The 19,609-nt window shown below is 54.7% G+C and overlaps 3 protein-coding genes across 3 annotated transcripts; 1 reads left to right on the forward strand and 2 right to left on the reverse strand.

Annotated features, from left to right (window-relative positions):
- Window positions 1-13,477: 13,477 nt before the first annotated feature.
- Window positions 13,478-14,443, forward strand: MIND_01304300 (uncharacterized protein; the record flags this gene model as incomplete). The annotated part of the gene is made up of 5 exons (XM_037369502.1): window positions 13,478-13,566; window positions 13,614-13,875; window positions 13,935-14,027; window positions 14,081-14,198; window positions 14,259-14,443. 5 exons carry the CDS (start codon window positions 13,478-13,480, stop codon window positions 14,441-14,443), a joined length of 747 nt encoding a protein of 248 aa, XP_037214000.1.
- Window positions 14,444-14,552: 109 nt separating this feature from the next.
- MIND_01304400 (uncharacterized protein) lies at window positions 14,553-15,152 on the reverse strand (the record flags this gene model as incomplete). The annotated part of the gene is made up of 2 exons (XM_037369503.1): window positions 14,553-14,958; window positions 15,016-15,152. The coding sequence occupies 2 exons, from the start codon at window positions 15,150-15,152 to the stop codon at window positions 14,553-14,555; spliced, it is 543 nt and encodes a 180-aa protein (XP_037214001.1).
- A 2,992-nt stretch (window positions 15,153-18,144) lies between these two features.
- On the reverse strand, window positions 18,145-19,254 carry MIND_01304500 (F-box domain-containing protein; the record flags this gene model as incomplete). Its single annotated transcript, XM_037369504.1, has 1 exon — window positions 18,145-19,254. The coding sequence occupies one exon, from the start codon at window positions 19,252-19,254 to the stop codon at window positions 18,145-18,147; it is 1,110 nt and encodes a 369-aa protein (XP_037214002.1).
- Window positions 19,255-19,609: the final 355 nt, after the last annotated feature.

A 19,609-nucleotide genomic window follows, 5' to 3' on the forward strand; every position in this document is an offset into this window, starting at 1 on the left:
GCCAATCTCAGTAAGTCGTGTATCTTTATCTTCGCTCGTTCTAACAGACATTTAGGTAAATTCATCTCGGACAACTACATTCAAGCCCTTAAAATCCTCGAGGACGAGCCCATCCTGCGGGAGCTTATGACGGAAGAAGGCATCGAAGATCCCAGCGACTTCCTTCGCGCGCTCGAGGAGGAGAAGGCGTGTCTCGAAGCCCTTAAAGCTGCTGCATCCAAAAGCGAGACACCTTCAATTCGTTATGTCAGAGCCCTCCAAAAGCTCGAAGCTTCAAGGTATATTGGCTTTCCTTCATCGCTTTACCATGGCTAACTTCTTGTAGTACTCATCTTCGCGAATGTCGCAGCGCAGCACGTAGGGCCCGCGCAGACGATGCAACGTATACTCCGAGTCGGACTAAGGCTGAGATTAGTGCTCGTCATGCCGAGGAACGATTCGAGCGAGATATGAAGGTCGTTCGGGATCTTGAGGTTGAAATGGATATCGTGGAACGCTGGAAGCCGGGCGAAGAGGCTTATATCGTGGCCGAGCGGGAGGCTATCAAGATGCAATTCACGCAAGCACTTGATCGACTAGAGCTTCTCCTTGTGCAGCGGATCCTGGAGCTGTCCAAGCTGTCGCAGTCGGGTCTATGTGCGACATTCTTGTCCTTTTTTGTAATTATTGCTCACACAATTGCAGGTTATAAAGTACGCGCTCACCTATGGAAGGCGGTACAAGTACGATCGAAGACAATCAATCGGGCGCTCGAAGTATACAATGGTCTTGCACTGCTGCAAGACCCGAAAACCTCAGATTGACCCTGACGACACCATTTCCGGACGTTTTTGGCCGACTTGACCTCTTACGCGATTCGACAACCAACATACAACATCAAAGATGGGCGCGGCCTGTCTATCGGCAACTCATGCATCGCTACTTCAAGATTGTTCGTGCTCAGGAGGAGATCTTACGGCTCAATAGGGAGATTCGTCGGGTGCTGACGTGGATGCGGGACGATTATGCGTTCATCAAGAAGAAGGAGGAAATGCTACGATGTGGGACAGGGAAGTCTCCCGAGCGGGCCGCCCAAGATATCCTATTGGCTACTCAACTCCAGTGGTACGCAATGGAACGCCATCGCTTTGACCAAACCCATCGCGACCGCTTCAGAGCGCTGTCAAAGAAGGAAGGATTTACTGGTTGCCTGGACCTGGGTGTTGCTGTGCGACCGTTTGGTGCGGAGGTGGTTGATGCTGGTGACCAGGACATGATGTCCTTCTTATCTCAAACAGACAACAACACAAGTCTGGCGGCCGATGAAGCAATGGTCGTTGATGGCTTTGATGAAGTTGCTGATGGATCTGATGACGAAGGAGATGAGGCTGAGGATGAATACATATCGGACATTCTTTACAATCTAGCAGGGGTAGCATTTGATGAGGAGGACCGTGCCTAGCAATATTTTCCTTTTTTAGCAACTTAGCTGTCTTGTGCAAAAAATACGCGTTTTTGGTGCTGGCAATAATTGCCTTATTAGGCAAACAGGTGATCTTATCACAAGTCATGATATCTTTGGCATATTAAGTGGTAATTATTGCAGATATTGCAGCGAAGGTGTTATATTTGCAGCATAGGTCTTATGTCTCAGAATTATTAGCTTTATAGCAGTTTTATTGTATTGTTTATTGCAGCATAGGGCTTTTAAGCTCATCTCTTCATCTTAGAATGCGCGGCTCAGCGGGCCGTTCATTCTAATATGAAGAGATATGTGGAATTGGTAGGTAGCGAAGCCAACTGACACATTCACAGCCCACGCGCGCCCCACTCCGTCGAACAGACTGTGTTTCGGCCAGTTGTAGCTGCAGTGAGATTAAGTAGCGTACGCGTCGGACCGGCCGCCGGATTCGGACCGGCGCTACGTGACCCTCCGATCCGCCCGTGTGACGCCGGCTGACGGCGGACGCATGACCAGTACGACGACCGACTATGCTATGTGGATGGCGCTCGGGAAGGAACGACGTGGACCAGACGGCCCTCCAGGAACTCAACAACTCTACCAACTCCAGTTGAGCCAATGCAAAACGACTTTTTGCACTAGAAAAGATTCAAAAGAAAGAAAAAAGCGGGACATTCGCATTTCCTTGTTCCTCCTACCGAGCGGACCGAGTATTCGTCTTAACAAGTATGCAATGTTCATATAATCTCTTCCAGACTTACTTGGCAGGCGGGCGTGTACGCGGACGGTCCCATACGGTGTCGCCGTTGCCCCCGTGCCTGCCGCCCTGCCATTGGCTCCAGCCTCGGTGTGTCGGCTGCTGTCGTGACTCGCGCGTTGCAACCGCAGCCCACAAGCGACTGAGCGCATTTCCTTAGCCCCGGGCCCCATAACGGTAGTGCATTCAGCTCGTAGCCGCGCAGGACTAAACTTTCTGCAGAGGTTTCATGAAGTTGGTAACTGCGCGGAGGACCGACTTGAAAACTCACTAAGAGTCCGTTCGGATGGACTTCAAACGCGAGTTTGGAGTTTCCGACACGACTTTGATCAGAGCTGTCATGTAATTATTAGGCTTACGTAGTATTCTGTTCTTCGACTTTTTCCTCTCTTTTTGACGCGTCTTCTGCCCTCTTCTGCCCATGGGCAAGTCCACCAAGCCCAACATTGGGTACATTGAAAGGCCTGACATCACCCTGACGACACACCCACCCTTTCTCGCACCACACAGCATCCCAGATGGACATGCCATCTTTGTTCTGACGGACATCTTGACTATTGTCGAAGCTCTCGAGCCACACATGGCAGCGGCAGGTGATGGAGACAAATACAAAGCACCTGCCATTCGCGCCGCTGTCGCGTTGCTCAACCAGCGTGTTATCTGTGGGGGAATGAAGAAAAAAGAGGGGACTGCGAAGAAAATTGCATTTGTGTGTTCCCCTGCTATTCTCTCTATGGTTTGTGTCAGGGGAACCTCCCTTTCGGCCCCTCGGAGACGATTCCGATTCCGGTCCGACTCCGGTTCCGACTCCGGCGATCGCATCACCGCCTCCGTCAGGCGCATCGCCGCCCCCGCCTGGCGATCCCCCTGGGACCTGGCCTGCGACATGGCGCAGGCATACTGCACGGAGCAACGATCAACCTTGGCGCGTCAAGAGCGCAGTATATAGTTCCGCTACCTAGCAGGCGGACCCTTAGAGTTTCTTCTCTTTGGATCCTCCCCTGCTAGGTCAGCCTCACTTGTATTTGCTTACTTCTATTCACTCTTTGGATCCTCCCCTGCTAGGACCTTGATCTCAGGCCTCCGGGGTTGCCCTTACGAGCCGTAGTGGTAACTATTTTACAAATGTCCCCTGCACCAGCAGGAGGTACATTTTACAAATGTACCTCCAAGGCAGGAAAACAGGGTTGCAGGACCATTTTTACAAATGGCTTTTTATACTTTAGATTATACATATTAGATAATCTTTAAACTATTTTACTTTTATTTAGCTTAGTTAAGTGATTTGATTGATGGGACTGATGCTATCTATTAAATGTGATCAATGTGGAAACATTTCTGATTGCCATCAGTACTTTTGATGACTATATAGAGTTACATCATTTTTGTCCCAATTAGGATGTATTCTTGGAAAACCTAGTACACAGCCCTCATTAATTATATTACGGGTCTTCGGCCTGAAGAAAAGGTGATTTGAATATTATATCTAGTTGTATTTTGATTATATAATCATTTATCTAGGCATAATCACCATTTGATTAGATTGTCCATTTTCTGCCTTATCAACAACTCTTATTATTTAGCAGGGGAGCAAAAGGCAAATGTTCCTGCAGCTGCAGGAGCCTGCAGGTGCAGGTGAATTTGCAATTTGGTTCTCCTGCACCTGCAGGAACAAAAGGCAAATGTTTACAGCTACAGGTGCCCTTACAGCAGAAGAAACTCTCTACGGGATCAACCGGACAAGATTGCCAGGTTCGGCGCTGACTCAGGCTCGGAGTCCGAGTCCACTCCGCCCTCGCCACCGCCCCTACCACTTGTCCCCTCCTCCTCTGCCACTCCTGTCGTCCCCGCACCTGTCATGCCTTCCGGAGCTACTCCTGACGCTGACACTCGGCTGGATGCACTCGAGGCGAAAATCGACCGCCTAACTGAGGCCCTTACCTCTCCTCACCACCCAGGCTTCCGCTGCCGCTGCCGCCGCTAATACCGCTGGCGGACCCCAAACACCACCACCGGAGACGTCGATTCCGACTCCGACTCCGGTTCAGGGCGATTCCGAGGCCCTCTTTGGCGACATCAACCTCGCCTCAAAATTGGTTTTACGACCAAATCCCCCGTTCACCTTTAACGGCGATCGGAAACGGCGGCCGCGTTCCTCTACGCGGTCCGCACCTACGCCCGCCTTGCCCCTGAGGCCTTCGTGGTCAATGGAGAGGCGAGCGAGGAAAAAGGCCGTCCGCTATGCCATGTCGTTTATGGCAGAAGGACCTGCTCAGCAATGGGCGGAGCGCCACGGAAGCAAAGCCCCGTTTCCGTTTCCGTCCTGGGGCTCGTTCGTTTCCGAGTTTCGACTCCGGTTCGTCGAGGAGAATGAGCAAGATCACGCTCTCTCCAAACTGGAGACTTCCGCCTATCACATGGGCACCAAGGATGTCTACCAGTACACCGGCGACTTCGAGGACCTGATGGACCTCGCCGGATTCGAAGACGCGTTGGTCAAGGTGACCAAGTTCCGCCACGGACTTGATCCCCTGATCAACAACGGAATCACGTCCTCGAATGACCCCCCGGACCTCCGGGACTATCTTAGCTGGCGCACCCGGGCCTTCCGTCAATATGAGGCCCTGGTCCGGGCCAAGCTGATCAAGTCAGCCGCCCCCAAGACGCCTGGCGGTTTGATTCGGACTCCGTTTCCGGTCAACCGCATCCCGGCTCCGCCTCCCTTCCGCCCGGTGGCTCCGGTCGTGCCACCCGCGGCCCGCGCCCCCGCTCCGGCGCCTCCAGCTCCCGTCCCCATGGAGTTGGATCGCACTAGGGCTCGGGGTGCCCCTCGTCGCGCCTGCTTCAGGTGCGGCGACCCAAACCATCTCGCCCGAGATTGCCCCCTCCCGCGGATGTCCGCTCAATGGACATCCTCGACGAGGTGATCCAACAACTCGGTGACGAGATGTTAGCGGAGTTGATCGCCCGCTACTCGGACACAGCTGCGCTGCCGGAAACAGCCCTGGAGTCGATGGCCGGAGAGGATTTTGTCCCCGCGACGAGTGACTGGTGTGCCCTCGTTCGCGTCCGTAAATCGTTTCGCTTGTTTGTATGACGAATCAATTCCTTTGCCCTACAACGAGCCTGAAACGAAAGACATACCCTCCCCCGTCCTCCGTTTCGACTCCGTCTCCGACTCCGCCCGCGACTCCGGTCATCGTCCTTCGCCGCCTCACTGCCTGGGAAAAGAAATTGCCCAAGCAGTACACTGTCGCTGCTTCCCCTGGAGTGAACTCCCTCCACCTCCCGTTGGAGCTAGAGTCCACTACCACCAGCGCTTAAGCTCTCGCTCTCTGGCCTGGTTGACTGTGGTGCCACTTCCGACTTTATCGACACGAACTATGTCGCTCGGAATGGCATTCCGGTCCGCACCCTGGCGCAACTGATTCCGGTCTTTAACGTTGATGGCACTCCGAACGACGCCGGCTCCATCAACCAGATCGCGGACTTGGTCTTACGCTACAAAGGCCATTCCGAGCGTGTTCAACTTCGCCGTCACTCATCTTGGTAAACAAGACCTTATTCTGGGGTACTCCTGGCTGCGGAAGCATAACCCGGAAATCAATTGGGAAACCAAGGAGGTCAAGATGACACGGTGCCCCCTGGTTGCTCCACTTGCCGCGAGGAAGAACGCGTTGAACGGACTGAGCTACGGCGACTCCGGCTGCTCCAGAAGCGACTCCGCTCCGGCCCGTTCCCCTCGGTCTGCGCCATGGACCTCTCTGGGCCTGACGACGGAGACGATTCCGTCTCCGGTGACGACTCCGCCCTGCCTGATCTGATGCCGGACTCCGACGACGATGAAGACGATGGTCAGCTTGAAGATGGTGACCGCATCTTCTACACCTCGTTCCGCCCCTCGGAGGAGATACGCGCTGGCAGTACTGTCTCACAGCGCCTGGCCGAAGCCTTCGCCAGGAACTCCGCCCCTCCGCCCTCCGAGATCCCGGACTGGGCTAAGGAGTTTCAGGATGTCTTCAACAAGGAGTCCTTCGACACGCTACCGGAGCGGAGAGCCTGGGACCACGCCATTGAACTCGTCCCCGACGCTAAGCCCACCAACTGCAAGGTGTACCCCATCTCGCCCCTCGAGCAACGCGAGCTCGACGCGTTCATCGAGGAAGGGCTTTCGACGGGCCGGATTCGCCCCTCCAAGTCTCCGATGGCGTCTCCGGTCTTCTTCGTCAAGAAGAAGGACGGCAGACTCCGCTTCGTCCAGGACTACCGTGCTCTCAACGCGATGACTGTCAAAAACCGGTACCCCCTTCCGCTGATCAACGACCTCATCAACCGGCTCAAAGGCGCTCGTTACTTCACCAAACTCGACGTCCGTTGGGGCTTCAACAACGTCCGGATCAAGGAAGGTGACGAGTGGAAAGCGGCTTTCCGGACTAACCGAGGCCTGTTCGAGCCCTTTGTCAGGGGAAACCCTGATGCCGTCACTTGATCCCATCAAGCGCCGCGTCTCCGCTCGCGTCTCCACGTCTCCGCTCGTGTTTCCGTGTCTCCACACCCTGACGCTCTCCCTCCACTGCCCGCACCACATCCCACATCCAGTAATCCCTAGTCTTCGACTTCCCTGGCCACCCCTTTCCGGGAGCCTCTCCGGAGTCACCATCAGGGATCACTAATGCCATCGGAGACCTCTCCGGATGTGGATGCACCACTTCCCTCTAGACCTTGAGCCTATGGCCTGCCAGCCTCTCTGGGCTGTCACTTATCAAGGTCTCCCTACGATCTCTACCTGCTGGACCTCTTAGGTGTCTCCAACCTATGTCAGCGTTCGGGCTTACGTTCGGATGGCTGAGCCTCGCCATGGCTCCGCTTCCCACTCCGCCACCACGGCCCCCGTCATCGGGTCTCCCTTTGGGTGAGGCCTACTGCCGTTAAGGCTCGTGCCTACCGCAGCGCCCCAGGCTGCACGCCCTCACACCCACCTCTCTGGAGACGTCCGGGGACGTCTCCGAGTGACCCTCCTGTCGCTACCCTCCAGTGGTCATGGCTGGCCGCCATTCCCATTGGTCCTCTCCGACACTCCCCGGCCCTTGGGCTAGACCAGACTCCTTCCCTTTCCGCTCCACGCCTTCCCTCTCCGTTTCCGGCCGTCACGTCACGGTCACACACCCGGAGTCGATTCCGATTCCGGTTCCGATTCCGGTTGTCACGGTCACGGTCACAAGCGGAGACGCTCAGAGGCAGCCTGGACCTCCCGAAGCCCTTCTTAGGCCTTCTAAGGATGCCTGGGCTCCTCCCTTGGCATCACGGTCCCAAACCTGCCTCTCCGGAGCTTCGAGGGCTACTCGACACTCACCTAGGGTCTATTAGCGACACCTGACTTCTCCCATGCGTCGTTTGGTCGCTATGCAGTCACTCTATCATTACTCCGGTCACTAGTATATAGTAGTGCACCTGAGCAGAGGGCTCCTTGGCTTGTTCTCTAAGGATTCCCCCTCTGCTCAGGTGAGTCTGTAGCGTCCCTTCCTGTTGTAGTAGTTCACTAAGGATTCCCCCTCTGCTCAGGACTCTGATTTCGAGCCTCGCGAGGTTGCCCTTACACCCTTGGTGATGTATTTCGGCCTGACAAACTCTCCCGCGACGTTCCAAACGATGATGAATGACATTTTCCAGGACCTTATCCTCTCCGGAGACGTCATGATCTACCTTGACGACATCCTGATCGCCCATTCCGACCTCCGGAAACACCGGCAGATCGTTCAGGAGGTCTTGCGGCGACTCCGAGAGCACAAGTTGTACCTCCGAGCGGAGAAGTGCGACTTTGAAAAATCGTCAATCGAGTACCTCGGAGTCATCATCTCCCACAACCACGTCGAAATGGACCCCGTCAAGGTCGCAGGCGTCTCCGCTTGGCCGACTCCGGAAAACAAGAAGGACATTCAGCAGTTCCTTGGGTTCGCTAATTTCTACCGCAGGTTCATTCGGGACTTCTCGACCCTTGCGCCCTCTTTTCGTGCTCACCAAGAAGGACCAGCAATGGACTTGGGGCGACGCGGAGGCCTCCGCGTTCCAAGCGATCAAGGACGCAGTCACCTCGGAACCGGTCCTGGCGATTCCGGACGACACACGGCCTTTCCGACTTGAGGCGGACAGCTCTGATTATGCGACGGGGCGGTTCTTTTCACAATCCGCCCCGGACGGGAAGTGGCACCCTGTAGCATTCTATTCCAAAAGCTTAAATGATGTCCAGCGCAACTCACGAAATCCACGACAAGGAGATGCTGGCGATCATCCGCGCACTCGAGGAGTATAGACACTTCCTCGAGGGCGCCGCGCATCCCGTCGAGATTTGGACTGACCATAAGAATCTGGAGTACTTCAGGAAGACGCAGCACCTCAACCGGAGACAGGCCAGCTGGTCCCTCTACCTCTCCTGGTTCGACTTCACGCTGCACCACAAGCCCGGCCGCGACATGGGCCGACCTGACGCCCTCTCTCGGAGACCCGACCACGGAATCGATTCCGACAACTCCGATGTCGTCCTTCTGCGGCCCGAACTCTTCCATGTCCGCGCTCTCGAAGGTGTTTCCGTTTCCGGCCCTGGTTCTGAACTCCTTCGCGACATCTGTGATGCCCTCTCCGGTGAGCCTGACTTAGAGGAGCCCGTCGCACTAGCGGCCCGGCAACTCCTAAAGGTCCAAGGTCAAGCTCGAGGCCCCCGCTCCTCGCGCTCCGACGAGTGGGCTGTCTCCGGTGGTCTTCTTCACTTTCGTGGGAAGATTGTCGTACCTAAGGATAAGGACCTCCGGAGACGCATCATCGAGCTCTGCCACGACACTCGAGTTGCCGGACACGCTGGTCGCTTCAAGACCTTGGAGTTGGTCTCCCGGAACTACTGGTGGCCTCAGATGTCTCGCCATATTGGCCGGTACGTCGCGACCTGTGACTTGTGCTGTCGCACCAAAGCACTCCGGAGACTGCCCCACGGAGAGCTGCACCCGACGGAAACGCCCCCAGAGCGTTGGCATACCGTCTCCGTCGACTTCATCGTCGAGCTTCCAGAGGCCCATGGGTACGACGCGATCATGGTGGTCGTCGTCGACACCCTTGGGAAGCGTGCCCACTTCTCGGAGTGTCACACCACGGTCGACGCAGTAGGGGCGGCTCGCCTCTACTACCGGAATGTCTGGCGCCATCACGGGACTCCGGAGAAGTACGTCTCCGACCGCGGCTCGCAGTTCATCGCGGACTTCACCCGAGAACTCTGGCGTCTAATCGGCATCAAGCCTGCCACGTCCACCGCGTACCACCCGCAGACAGATGGTCAGACAGAGCGCGTCAACCAGGAGCTGGAGCAGTACCTGCTGATCTTTACCAACTATCAGCAGGGACGACTGGGATGAGCTGATTCCGGCCGCGGAGTTCGCCTACAACAACCACGTTCACTCCTCTACGCAACAAGTCCCCTTCATGACGGACACGGGACGACTCCCGCGCATGGGCTTCGAACCCGGAGTCCGTTCCGCTATGGAGTCCGTGAACGAGTTCCGCGACCGGATTGCCACTGGTGTTGCCGAAGCCAAGGCCGCTCACTAAGGCCAAAGAGGAGTACAAGCGCTACTACGACCGGAGACGCACTCCGTCTCCGGAGTTTAAGGTTGGCGACCGTGTTTGGCTGGATGCCTCTGACATCAGGACGACTCGCCCCTCGGAGAAGTTCTCCCACCGCCGCCTCGGACCGTTCAAGATAGTCGCGGAGATCAGCAAAGGTGCCTACAAGCTCGACCTCCCTCCGCGCTACTCGAAGCTCCACCCGGTCTTCCCCGTCGTCAAGCTCGAGCTCACCCAAGACGACCCCCTTCGACGGACGCCCCGGCTACGACCAGCCCCCTCCGGACCTCGAGGACGGAGTCCCGGAGTGGGAAGTAGAGGAAATCCTGGACGCAGGGGTGAGGTATAAACGGCTGAATTACCGTCAGATGGAAAGGCTACGACGCGTCGCACGACCAGTGGGTCCGCTTCGACCGCGTCTTCGCCCGGAGAAAATCGCGGAGTTCTATCGTAAGTACCCTGGCAAACCACGGCACATCGCCTCTGCAACCTTCGACTCGATTCCATTCCGGTCTATGCGTCGGGACACCGCATTCAAAGGGGGGTGATGTCAGGGGAACCTCCCTTTCGGCCCCTCGGAGACGATTCCGATTCCGGTCCGACTCGGTTCCGACTCCGGCGATCGCATCACCGCCTCTGTCAGGCGCATCGCCGCCCCCGCCTGGCGATCCCCCTGGGACCTGGCCTGCGACATGGCGGCAGGCATACTGCACGGAGCAACGATCAACCTTGGCGCGTCAAGAGCGCAGTATATAGTTCCGCTACCTAGCAGGCGGACCCTTAGAGTTTCTTCTCTTTGGATCCTCCCCTGCTAGGACCTTGATCTCAGGCCTCCGGGGTTGCCCTTACAGTTTGCTGACTTCCTGTAGCTATTCAAGATTTATAAAGCAGTCAAATACCTCAAGTCCCGTTCAGGCATCAGTTATGATGACCTTCTTGGCGCAAATATCACCACACCCGAGGAAGATGCCGTCTGGCGTAATATCGTGGCTGGTAATCCCGACTGCGAGCCCTTCCGCAACCGGGGGTGGCTGCCATATACCACCTTCGAAAAGCTCGACCCGACAAAGCCAAAGGGTGATACTTCATTCCGCCCACGCATCGGTCTGCAGGGCGTCGAAATGCCTCTTGGAGACATGGAGCCTCAGTCACAACCCGACCTCGACCCAGGCAGTCCAAGCCGCTGGGACATTGCTGATGGCTTGTCATTGCCGTCTGAAGACGAGCTTACTCAGCCCAATCTCGACTCAGATCCATCCCAGCCAGCTCCATCATCCCGGTCTAGTACGGCTATACCATCTACCCCAGCCCCTTCTCTCAAACGACCTGCTTCCTCTGCATCTTTGAACACAGGACGAAAGAAATCCAAAGCGATGGCAGATAGTGGAGAACGAGTATTGGCTGCCTCGCTTGATAATTTTGGTGACAAGATGGTTAATTCAACCCGTGAACTTACATTGGCTTTACAGAACTCAAACAAGAACGCAAGTCCAGAGCGACGTAAATCAGCAAATGACCTGGTCCATGCTGAACGTTGGCTTTTCCCGGAGCGATCGACGTCAGCTTAGCAAGCTGTTGCGGAACGAAAAAGTTGCAGACGAATATCAGTCATATGCTGAGCAATCGGTGGAGGAGCGCAAAGGTTGGGTTTGTGAGCAACTTGGGTATAGTGAGGACTACTGGACCATCTGCCCTGATGATTTTGACAATACTTTTAATAACACTTTTTAATAAATATTTCTGTTCGTAGCTATTCATATATAGACTACTATTTTAGTTCATAATTTCATCATCTTCACTATTATCTGCCTCCTCCTCATTATACTCTTGTTCTTGCTCTTGATCTGATAGCTCTTCATCTGCTTCAATCCCTTGCTCTTCACGTTCTTGGAGTACACACTGATAATCACTCCACATTGCGTCAGCAATCTGGTCACGAAGAGTCTCTCCTGCATAGAGATCATCCTCAGTATGCCGGCCAGTTGCAAGTTCTCCTTCCAAACGCAGAGCTGAGACCAAGTCTGGATCAACACTGCTGCCAGGTGATGGGTCCCAAACCTTTTCATCCACATGCTCTTCTGGATCATTTGCCAGGATAAAGTTATGTAATGCAGCCAATGCCGCTGGAATACGGGCTTGTATTCCCATATTATATGCAGGAGGCACAACAAGGATCCGCCACCGCTTCTTGATAACACCAAAAATACGTTCAATAACATTACGAGCTTGAGCATGACGCAAGTTAAAAAGCTCTTGTTTATTCTGTGGTCGTTGATTTCCCTTTGCCCATTCACGTAGATGATAACGTATATTACGGTAAGGTGTCAAGACACTAGCACTTAGTGCAAAACCTGCATCACCTAGATAGAAGAATCCATCTGGAATAGGAAAGTCCTTCATACGTGCATCAGCATATAGAAATGCATCAGTTACTGATCCTTCCCAGCCAGAAAGAATATAAATGAACCGTAGTCCAAAGCTACACACTGCAAGGATATTCTGAGACAGGAACCCTTTCCGGTTGCGTGTATTTCCACGATCTTCTGCTCTGGAAGTACAAGCAATATGAGAGCCATCAAGAGCACCTAGACAATTTTTGAAGAATGGCCAAAACTTGAGATTATTTCTGAGATAGTTGGCAGGAGGATCATGAGCAGTTGGCAGTGTCACAAATTTGTTATAGAATTCTGCTCCTGAAAAAATAAAAGTCATTTTCCGCATAAATCTATATTTTTAAATATGATATCAGTAATAGAAAAATAAGAGCTGACTTTGTTATGGTTTCATTGGAGTATTGAAAGCGTTCACCAACATGTCGGCAACCTAGTCCTGTTCGTACACTGTATAGAAAAATTGCTAGCTGCTCCTCCAGAGTAACATATTTGCTATCAGTTTGTCCAATGCTCCGGAGCTCTACAATCAAGGCTGCAAATACATGGAGATGGACACCCAGCTCATTGTATATGCGCTCTGGATGGCCTCTAATGAGTTCATCAACCCACATCTTCCCTGTAAGTGCTGAAGTATGATAAGGCTGGGTCCAATAGTCATTGCTCTGGTATAGCAGTGAGACAAGGGCAACAATTTGGATAACTAGTGCAGAACTAGTCATCCACAACTGTAGCTGGTGGAGAATAATCTCCTGTGTAGGTGGGGGCATGGCAAAAGGCAAGAGGAATGTTATCATGCTCTAATCTACTCGCTGATCAAGCCCAAATCACTTGACATTGACACCGACATCTACGATCAAACTCGTGTTCTACATCAAACTCGAAACTCAAACTCGCGTTTGAAGTCCATCCGAACGGACTCTAAGCTTTCAAGGAGGATCAAACCCCGATCATCGCCGGCTCCAGCATCCTGGGCCAACGCCGCGAATCTCCGTTCTGCAATTTCCCGACACCGTGTCGGCCGGGCTCCATTGAAAAAATCGAGGCGACATGATGTCATCAAAAGTTAAAACCGAACACTGCCATTCAACGCGGCGTTGGGGCAACGGTCTCGCAGACCGCCACGGTCACCCTCCTCGACTCAATTAGCCTGGCAGGGATAAAAGCGAGCGGATTGTCGGCGGGATCCTCAGCAGCGCTCTCCCTTTTCCCACTTCTAACACTTGTCTTTTTTACTCTTCCTCTTCGTCTCCTGTTTTGACCAGGCTTTTTCATCGCAACATGAAGTTCTCGACGAACAACTCTCTTTTGACGGTCGCAACCGTGCTCCTGGCCTTTTCCGCCAGCGCGTCTGCACATGCGATTTCCATGTCCGTCTCCACTCCCAAGTTCTCCGCGCCTCTGACGCAATTTCCAGACCCGCGCTCGGCATCCAGGGCACGGGCCAGCGCTCGGACGTGCAGCGGCCCAGCAACGCCAACCCGTGCGGCAAGATCAACATCGCGAAGAACCTCGACTCCTCGCCGGCCGTCGCCGCCGCGGCCGACGGCTCGGTCACGATCAAGATGAAGGCGTTCAACCCCGGCGCGGACGGCTCGCTGCAGGTCGCCGTGCGCGTCAACGCGGACGGGAAGGGGAAGAACTTCGTCGCGGGGACGGTCACCAAGAACGGCAACCCTGTAAGTGTTCCCGCTGCGTGTTTGTAATTGTCGAAGGAGGCTGACGGAAGTTGTTGTAGAAGCCCAAGGTCGGCGATGTGGACACGGTCGTGTTCAAGCTCCCTCCGGGCACGAAATGCACGGGCGGCGCGAAGAAGAACCGGTGTCTGGTGGTGAGTGGCCCGGTCCCATCCAGATACTGCTCGGCTCACCTTAGGTTCCGCAGTCCGTCAAGTCCACACGAGGATTTGGCTCGTGTGCCGTCGTCACACAGGGCGGCAAAGGCAAGAGAGGCAGCCCCGATTTCGGCCTCGTCCAGGCGAGCGCGCGCAGGGGAAATAGAGGTGCGTATTCGGCGACTGCGGTGCTTGGCCCAGATGACGAATATTAATCGTGTGCGGTAGCTGCGGTCGTGGCGCTTGCACGCGCCGTTGCGAGGGAAGAGGAGATGCTCGAGGATGGCCACGAAGATGACGTGCCTGCGGGTGTTGACGGGGATGCCTCGATTGCCTCTGTCCACGAGGATGATTTGCTCGCCGATGTTGACGACGATGACTTGGAGTCGGTTGATGCTGACGACGAAGAATAGAGGACAGGTGAACATGTATTATTAGACTTGAACCTTCGATAATTCTATGAGTGTTTCAGCCCATTGCAATGGTGAAGCCTGAATATCCGACGTATAACTACCAACCACGCTACATCGCCTCGCACCGTTTTTTGAGCGCCGCGTTCATAGCCTCTATCGACATAGTCAAATCCGCCAGCATGCCCTTCGGCATCATCCGGCCCGCCAGGCCGCCGATCGCCGAAACCACCACCACCTCGGTCTTCCGGCCCGCTCCCGCCTCCCCCTCGACGTCGGCGAAATGGTGCAGCCGCACGGAGCGCAGCAGGAACCCCCACGAAACGGTCCACACGAGATGCGCCCCCGCCTCGACGTGCGAGAGCGCCTCGACCATGTCGTGCGTGCCGACAGTGTCGTCCATCGTCGGCGGGATGTGCAGCTTCAGTGACAGCCGGTGGCCGGCGGCGACGGGCGTCCCCGCCCCGAGCGGCCGCTTGTGCTCGTCAAGTAGCGTGCATTCGCGCCAGTATGGGTTCCTATTGGAATCAAAGCAGTTGGCAAGTGAGAAGTTACTTGAAAGGAGGGATACGCACCATTCGGGGTAGGCCTTGAAGTCGGTAAACACGCTCCAGACCTTTTCGCGCGGCGCGTCGATGACGACGGACCTGGAGATGTACGTCGGCCACTCGGACGCAACAGGGAGGGCGAATGATGCAGCTGGAGTGCTCATGCCAGTGTGGAATGGGATGGCGAGGAGCGCAAGGAGGAAGAGCAGCAGGTAAGTGCGCAGACTCGCCAGAGTATGATGGTTCTGCCAGAGGAGAGCGGCCCAAAGCTTTATACCATACTCTGCGCATTTCAGACATCCACGGCATCAGCGACGCGTCTCTCCGGCCGGCCGAAGAGGGGGAACTTGCGAGATTAGGCGCTAATTGACGCGAATGTGCGTCAGCTGAATGACAATCCCTCCAGGGCTGTGCATCCGGTTCGGAAGTCCGTCTGAACTTGGGCGGGTGCCACGATGCAGAATGATTTTCAAGTTGAAAATTGACTCGGAATTCCAACGAATTGCTGTTTTGTCTCCATCCCGTTGTGAGTGGACCGTGGGCTCATCGGCAGAGTCCAAGGTCGAGTCGATTCCAGGTGAGGCCCCTCCTTGAGCTTTGCCGAGTGAGCGTCAAATTTTGAGAGTGTCAACGTCATGTGACCGTGTGACCGTGATGACATAAGAATGTACTTCCTTGAAAGTTTTCCCCATGTCCACCGAAGACTTGTTTTCACTGTCCTCTTTGGAGCTGTCTGAATTGCTGCCGATGCTGCCTCTGGAACCCGAGGGTCCAGTGGGCATATGCAGCAATAAAGCTGTTTACATCCTCGAGCTTCTCGAGCAGGAAAATAGGCTCAACAACCGGGACGGGCCGCTCTCTGCTACAATCCAGCGTGTAATCATCGCCATCCCGTATTCCTCTTATACGGAGGCCGAACTCAACAGGGTCGCGTTCCTCCTGTTCGAGGTGCTCATGCATCTTCCGCGCGAACGCATCGAGTACTTTCGCGCTGCGCTGACGCACCTGACTGATGCGCCGATCGGCGGGATGTTCGACTGGATAAGCGCCGCGGCGGAGGGGATCGTCCGGTACCTCGACGCGCCGCCGCACGTGCCCCAGCACAAGACCGACATCATGGCGATAAGGAGCATCCAGGACGGCGTCCGCTCCGCAGAGGAAATCAGCGGCCATTTATCCCGGGCCTGATTTACTGGCTGCACTTCCCCGCCGAGAACTACTGGCTCACGACACACGGCAGCCCGTCGCAGCTCGAACGATTCCCGGGTCTCGCGGTGGAGGGCGTATTGGGTGCGCTGCGGGACGCCGAAGAAGACGAGGACGGGATGTGGGCAGGCGCTCTGCTCCGATTCGTTGCAACCAAAATACCCCGTGGTCTACGAGAACCCCTGAGACCAGCGATCGAGCGCATCGCACAACGGCCAACGGAGCGTGAATTAGAGCTTGACGCCGCCCTTTCCGACGTCGCGTTACAACTGCTGGTGGAGATGGACTATTGGTCGGCCACTGCCTGCTTTCCCTTCGGTTAAAAACGACCAAACTGAAACATTTGTAGCAACAATAAATAATACCTACAGCGCCAACCCAGCTTGGGGACTGGGACACTAGGCCAGCAGCCGCTGATAGATCGCCCTCCGCGACACGTCTGCGCTTTCGACCCCGTTCCACTCGCGGCTTCTGTAATCCAAGTCGAATGAAATGTGCAATATAGAGGGCGCCCAAGCGCCGCTACTTCCAAAGATGCGCTGTGTGGGCCGATTATGCACAGTTTGTCGAGCTCGCACCCCGATTTGTCGACAAAAGCGTTGACGTGATTGACCGGGTCGGGCCCGAGGAGGACATGGCTGACTGTCAAGCGTCGGAGGGCGGGCGCGACGAAGGAGGGGAGGAAGTACAGTTCATCAGGACTCGCAAAGTCCCACTCGGAGGCCCACATGTCGTAGATCGTCATTTCGTAGACACTCAAGATAAGCTGTTGGAGACGCGGCAGATTGATATCGGGCTGTACAGATCTGGGTCGTATGTCCAGAGACAGTTCACAGTAAATCAGATTAGGGGTCTGGTGAAGGACCGACGGGGACACATGCCGCTCCTTGCAGACCAGTGTGAGTGCCGTAAGCTGCTGCCACGGAAGGACGAGGCTGGGGGTATAGTAATCCAAGTCCCATAGGATCGCGGAACGCAGGAGAGGCGCGTCGATGTGCAGGATTTTCACGCTTCCACTGGCAGAGCGCTCACGTTCGGGCTGAAGATGCAATTCGAGGTGTTTGAGCTCCGGCCAGGTGACGCGTGCCGGGAGTTGAGATTTGCCGGCTACGAGGTGCAAGTACTCCAAGCGGTTTCGCTGCCTGGGCCGCGTGATGTGCGGCACGGCCAACCTGTGCGCTCCCGCGGAAAGGTGGGGGGATTGGACCGAAAGACAGCATTCACCAGAGCGCTCCAGCCATTCGGGTATCCAACCCGACCTCCCCGAGCGGATCGGGATCGCGCGCCATAAACTCCACATCGAAAGTGCGACGGCACGCCAATGGTGGCAGACGTGGCTCAATAGCGTCGGAGAGCCATACCCGCTGGGAGGAGGGGCCTCGGGATACTCCGGCAGGTACAGTTGGAAGATGTAGCTGGTTATTTCGTTCGGGAGAGTGAGAACTGGGTAGAATCCACGTCGTCGTCTCCGGGCCGCAGACGCGGTCAATTCAGGGGTTGGCTTCTTCATTGTGGCGTATTGGGAAGGATTCGCAAAGAGTGACTGCGCAAGGATGCCGGCAGTGGTAGTTCAATTTTGAGCTCGTCGCCGTTCCCTATAAAACTGCGTGTCACAACAGTCACGGCCAGCCAGTTACATCGTTATTCGACTTCAGTAACCGTACTTGCCAGATTGTACCATCCACTGAGACACTGTACACATTGATCCGGCAACTTGCCAGTGACTGAGAAGTTAGAACTTGAAACTACTGGTAAAGTAACTAAAGTCGGTTCGTATACTTAAGTACTTGGAGTTTGCTTGAAGTGCTCTCTGATAGCATGATGAATGTGTTCCGTCTAAGCCTTCACTGGCCCCGTTTCAGCATGGAGTTGAAATGCTGACAAAAAATCAGCAATGTCCCAAGGATAATGACCATCATGATGTAAACGGCTTACCAGCTAGGGGTGTGGTCAAAACCAACCCCGAGATATGACCAATCGCCGTGGCCCGTCTGCAATTGCATCATCAGTCCAGCCTGAGGAATGATTGCGCGAATCCAAGGTGACGCTTTGTATAGATTGGGACCAAGGGTTCTTTTCCTGTTCTGATGAAGTGCTAGTCGAACCGAGAATGCAAAGTTCGTCAAGCTTGCAACCCGACTTGTCGATGAAAGAGTTTATTGTGCTAACTGCATCGGGTTCAAGGAAGTCTTGTGCGACTTTCAATTGGCGAAGAGATGGAGTCACGAAAGAGCCGAGAAAATTACATAATGGGAAATGGTCAGATCGAAAGACAGTCAGAATGAGGTGTTGAAGATGCGGCAGATGAATATCGGAGTCATTGGCATGCTCTGAATCTTCCCAGAGACCGGATATCAAAGATAGCTCGCAGTAAACAAGGTTTGGCGTTTTTTGGAGGATAGGTGTGCAATCTTTCAGTGGCCTACATACCAGCGCCAGTACCGTCAGCTGATGCCACGGGACAGCCACGAGGAAAGATGCAGAAGCGAAGTGTGGTTCATCCCATAAAATCGTCGAACGGAGTAGCGGTGCATGAAGATGAGAGAGATTTTCGTGGCCTCTGATTGGCACAAATGATCGCAGCTCTAGGGAGAGTAGAGCAGGAAATGGATTCCGCATCAGGGCTTCGAGTTGGCTGCGAGTTTCGAATAAAAAGTAGAGGTGTTCCACTCGACCCCGCTCTTGGATGAGTTGCTCCATGACTGATTTGTGTATTGTGCAATAATCGAAGTCAACCTCTTGTGCTTGGAAGGAGATGTTCATTTTCCCCGCGCGCTTAAGCCATATGGGTATCCAACTCGATTTTGAATCACCGTCCCGTATCGGTATTGCTCGCCACAGAGTGGGCATCGAAAGTGCAATGGCACGCCAGTGGCGACACACGTGACCCAAAAGCGTCGGGGAGCCGTCGCCAGCGGGAGTAGGAGCAAGAGGATATTCCGGAAGGTATTGTTCGAAGATGTGGCCGGTCATTTCGTTGGGCAGACGGAGGATTGGGCATGACAAGTCTGGGCCTGACCATGGGAGACTGAGGAGTTCAGTTGCTGGCCCTGTTTCCATCGTGTTCTGGGAAAGGGACGGAGTGTGTGCGCATTTGCAGTGGTTCGAACGAGTGGTAGTTTGGATAACGACGGTGTCACAATTGCGTGACGGTCATGTCACGTATGTCACGCATTGCTCGTCGCAGCTCTTTCTCCCTCCATTGGAAGCTCACGCGCTCACAGACAATGGTACCTCTACACAGACAAATTCTCCCCTTGTTATGGATGCTGGCGCTCTGGTGGCTCCGCAACAGCATCGGACGTGGGCCAAGCTGTGCTCTTCCATCAAAAAATTCAATCCACCTTTGACGGACTTGTCTTTTTGCCAGTGTGCGTCTGCGGCTTCATATTTTGCACTACCAACCAACACATAA

This window comes from Mycena indigotica (genome assembly GCF_014461135.1).
Source record: "Mycena indigotica strain 171206Taipei chromosome Unknown Mind.scaff0014, whole genome shotgun sequence".
Lineage (NCBI taxonomy): Eukaryota > Fungi > Basidiomycota > Agaricomycetes > Agaricales > Mycenaceae > Mycena > Mycena indigotica.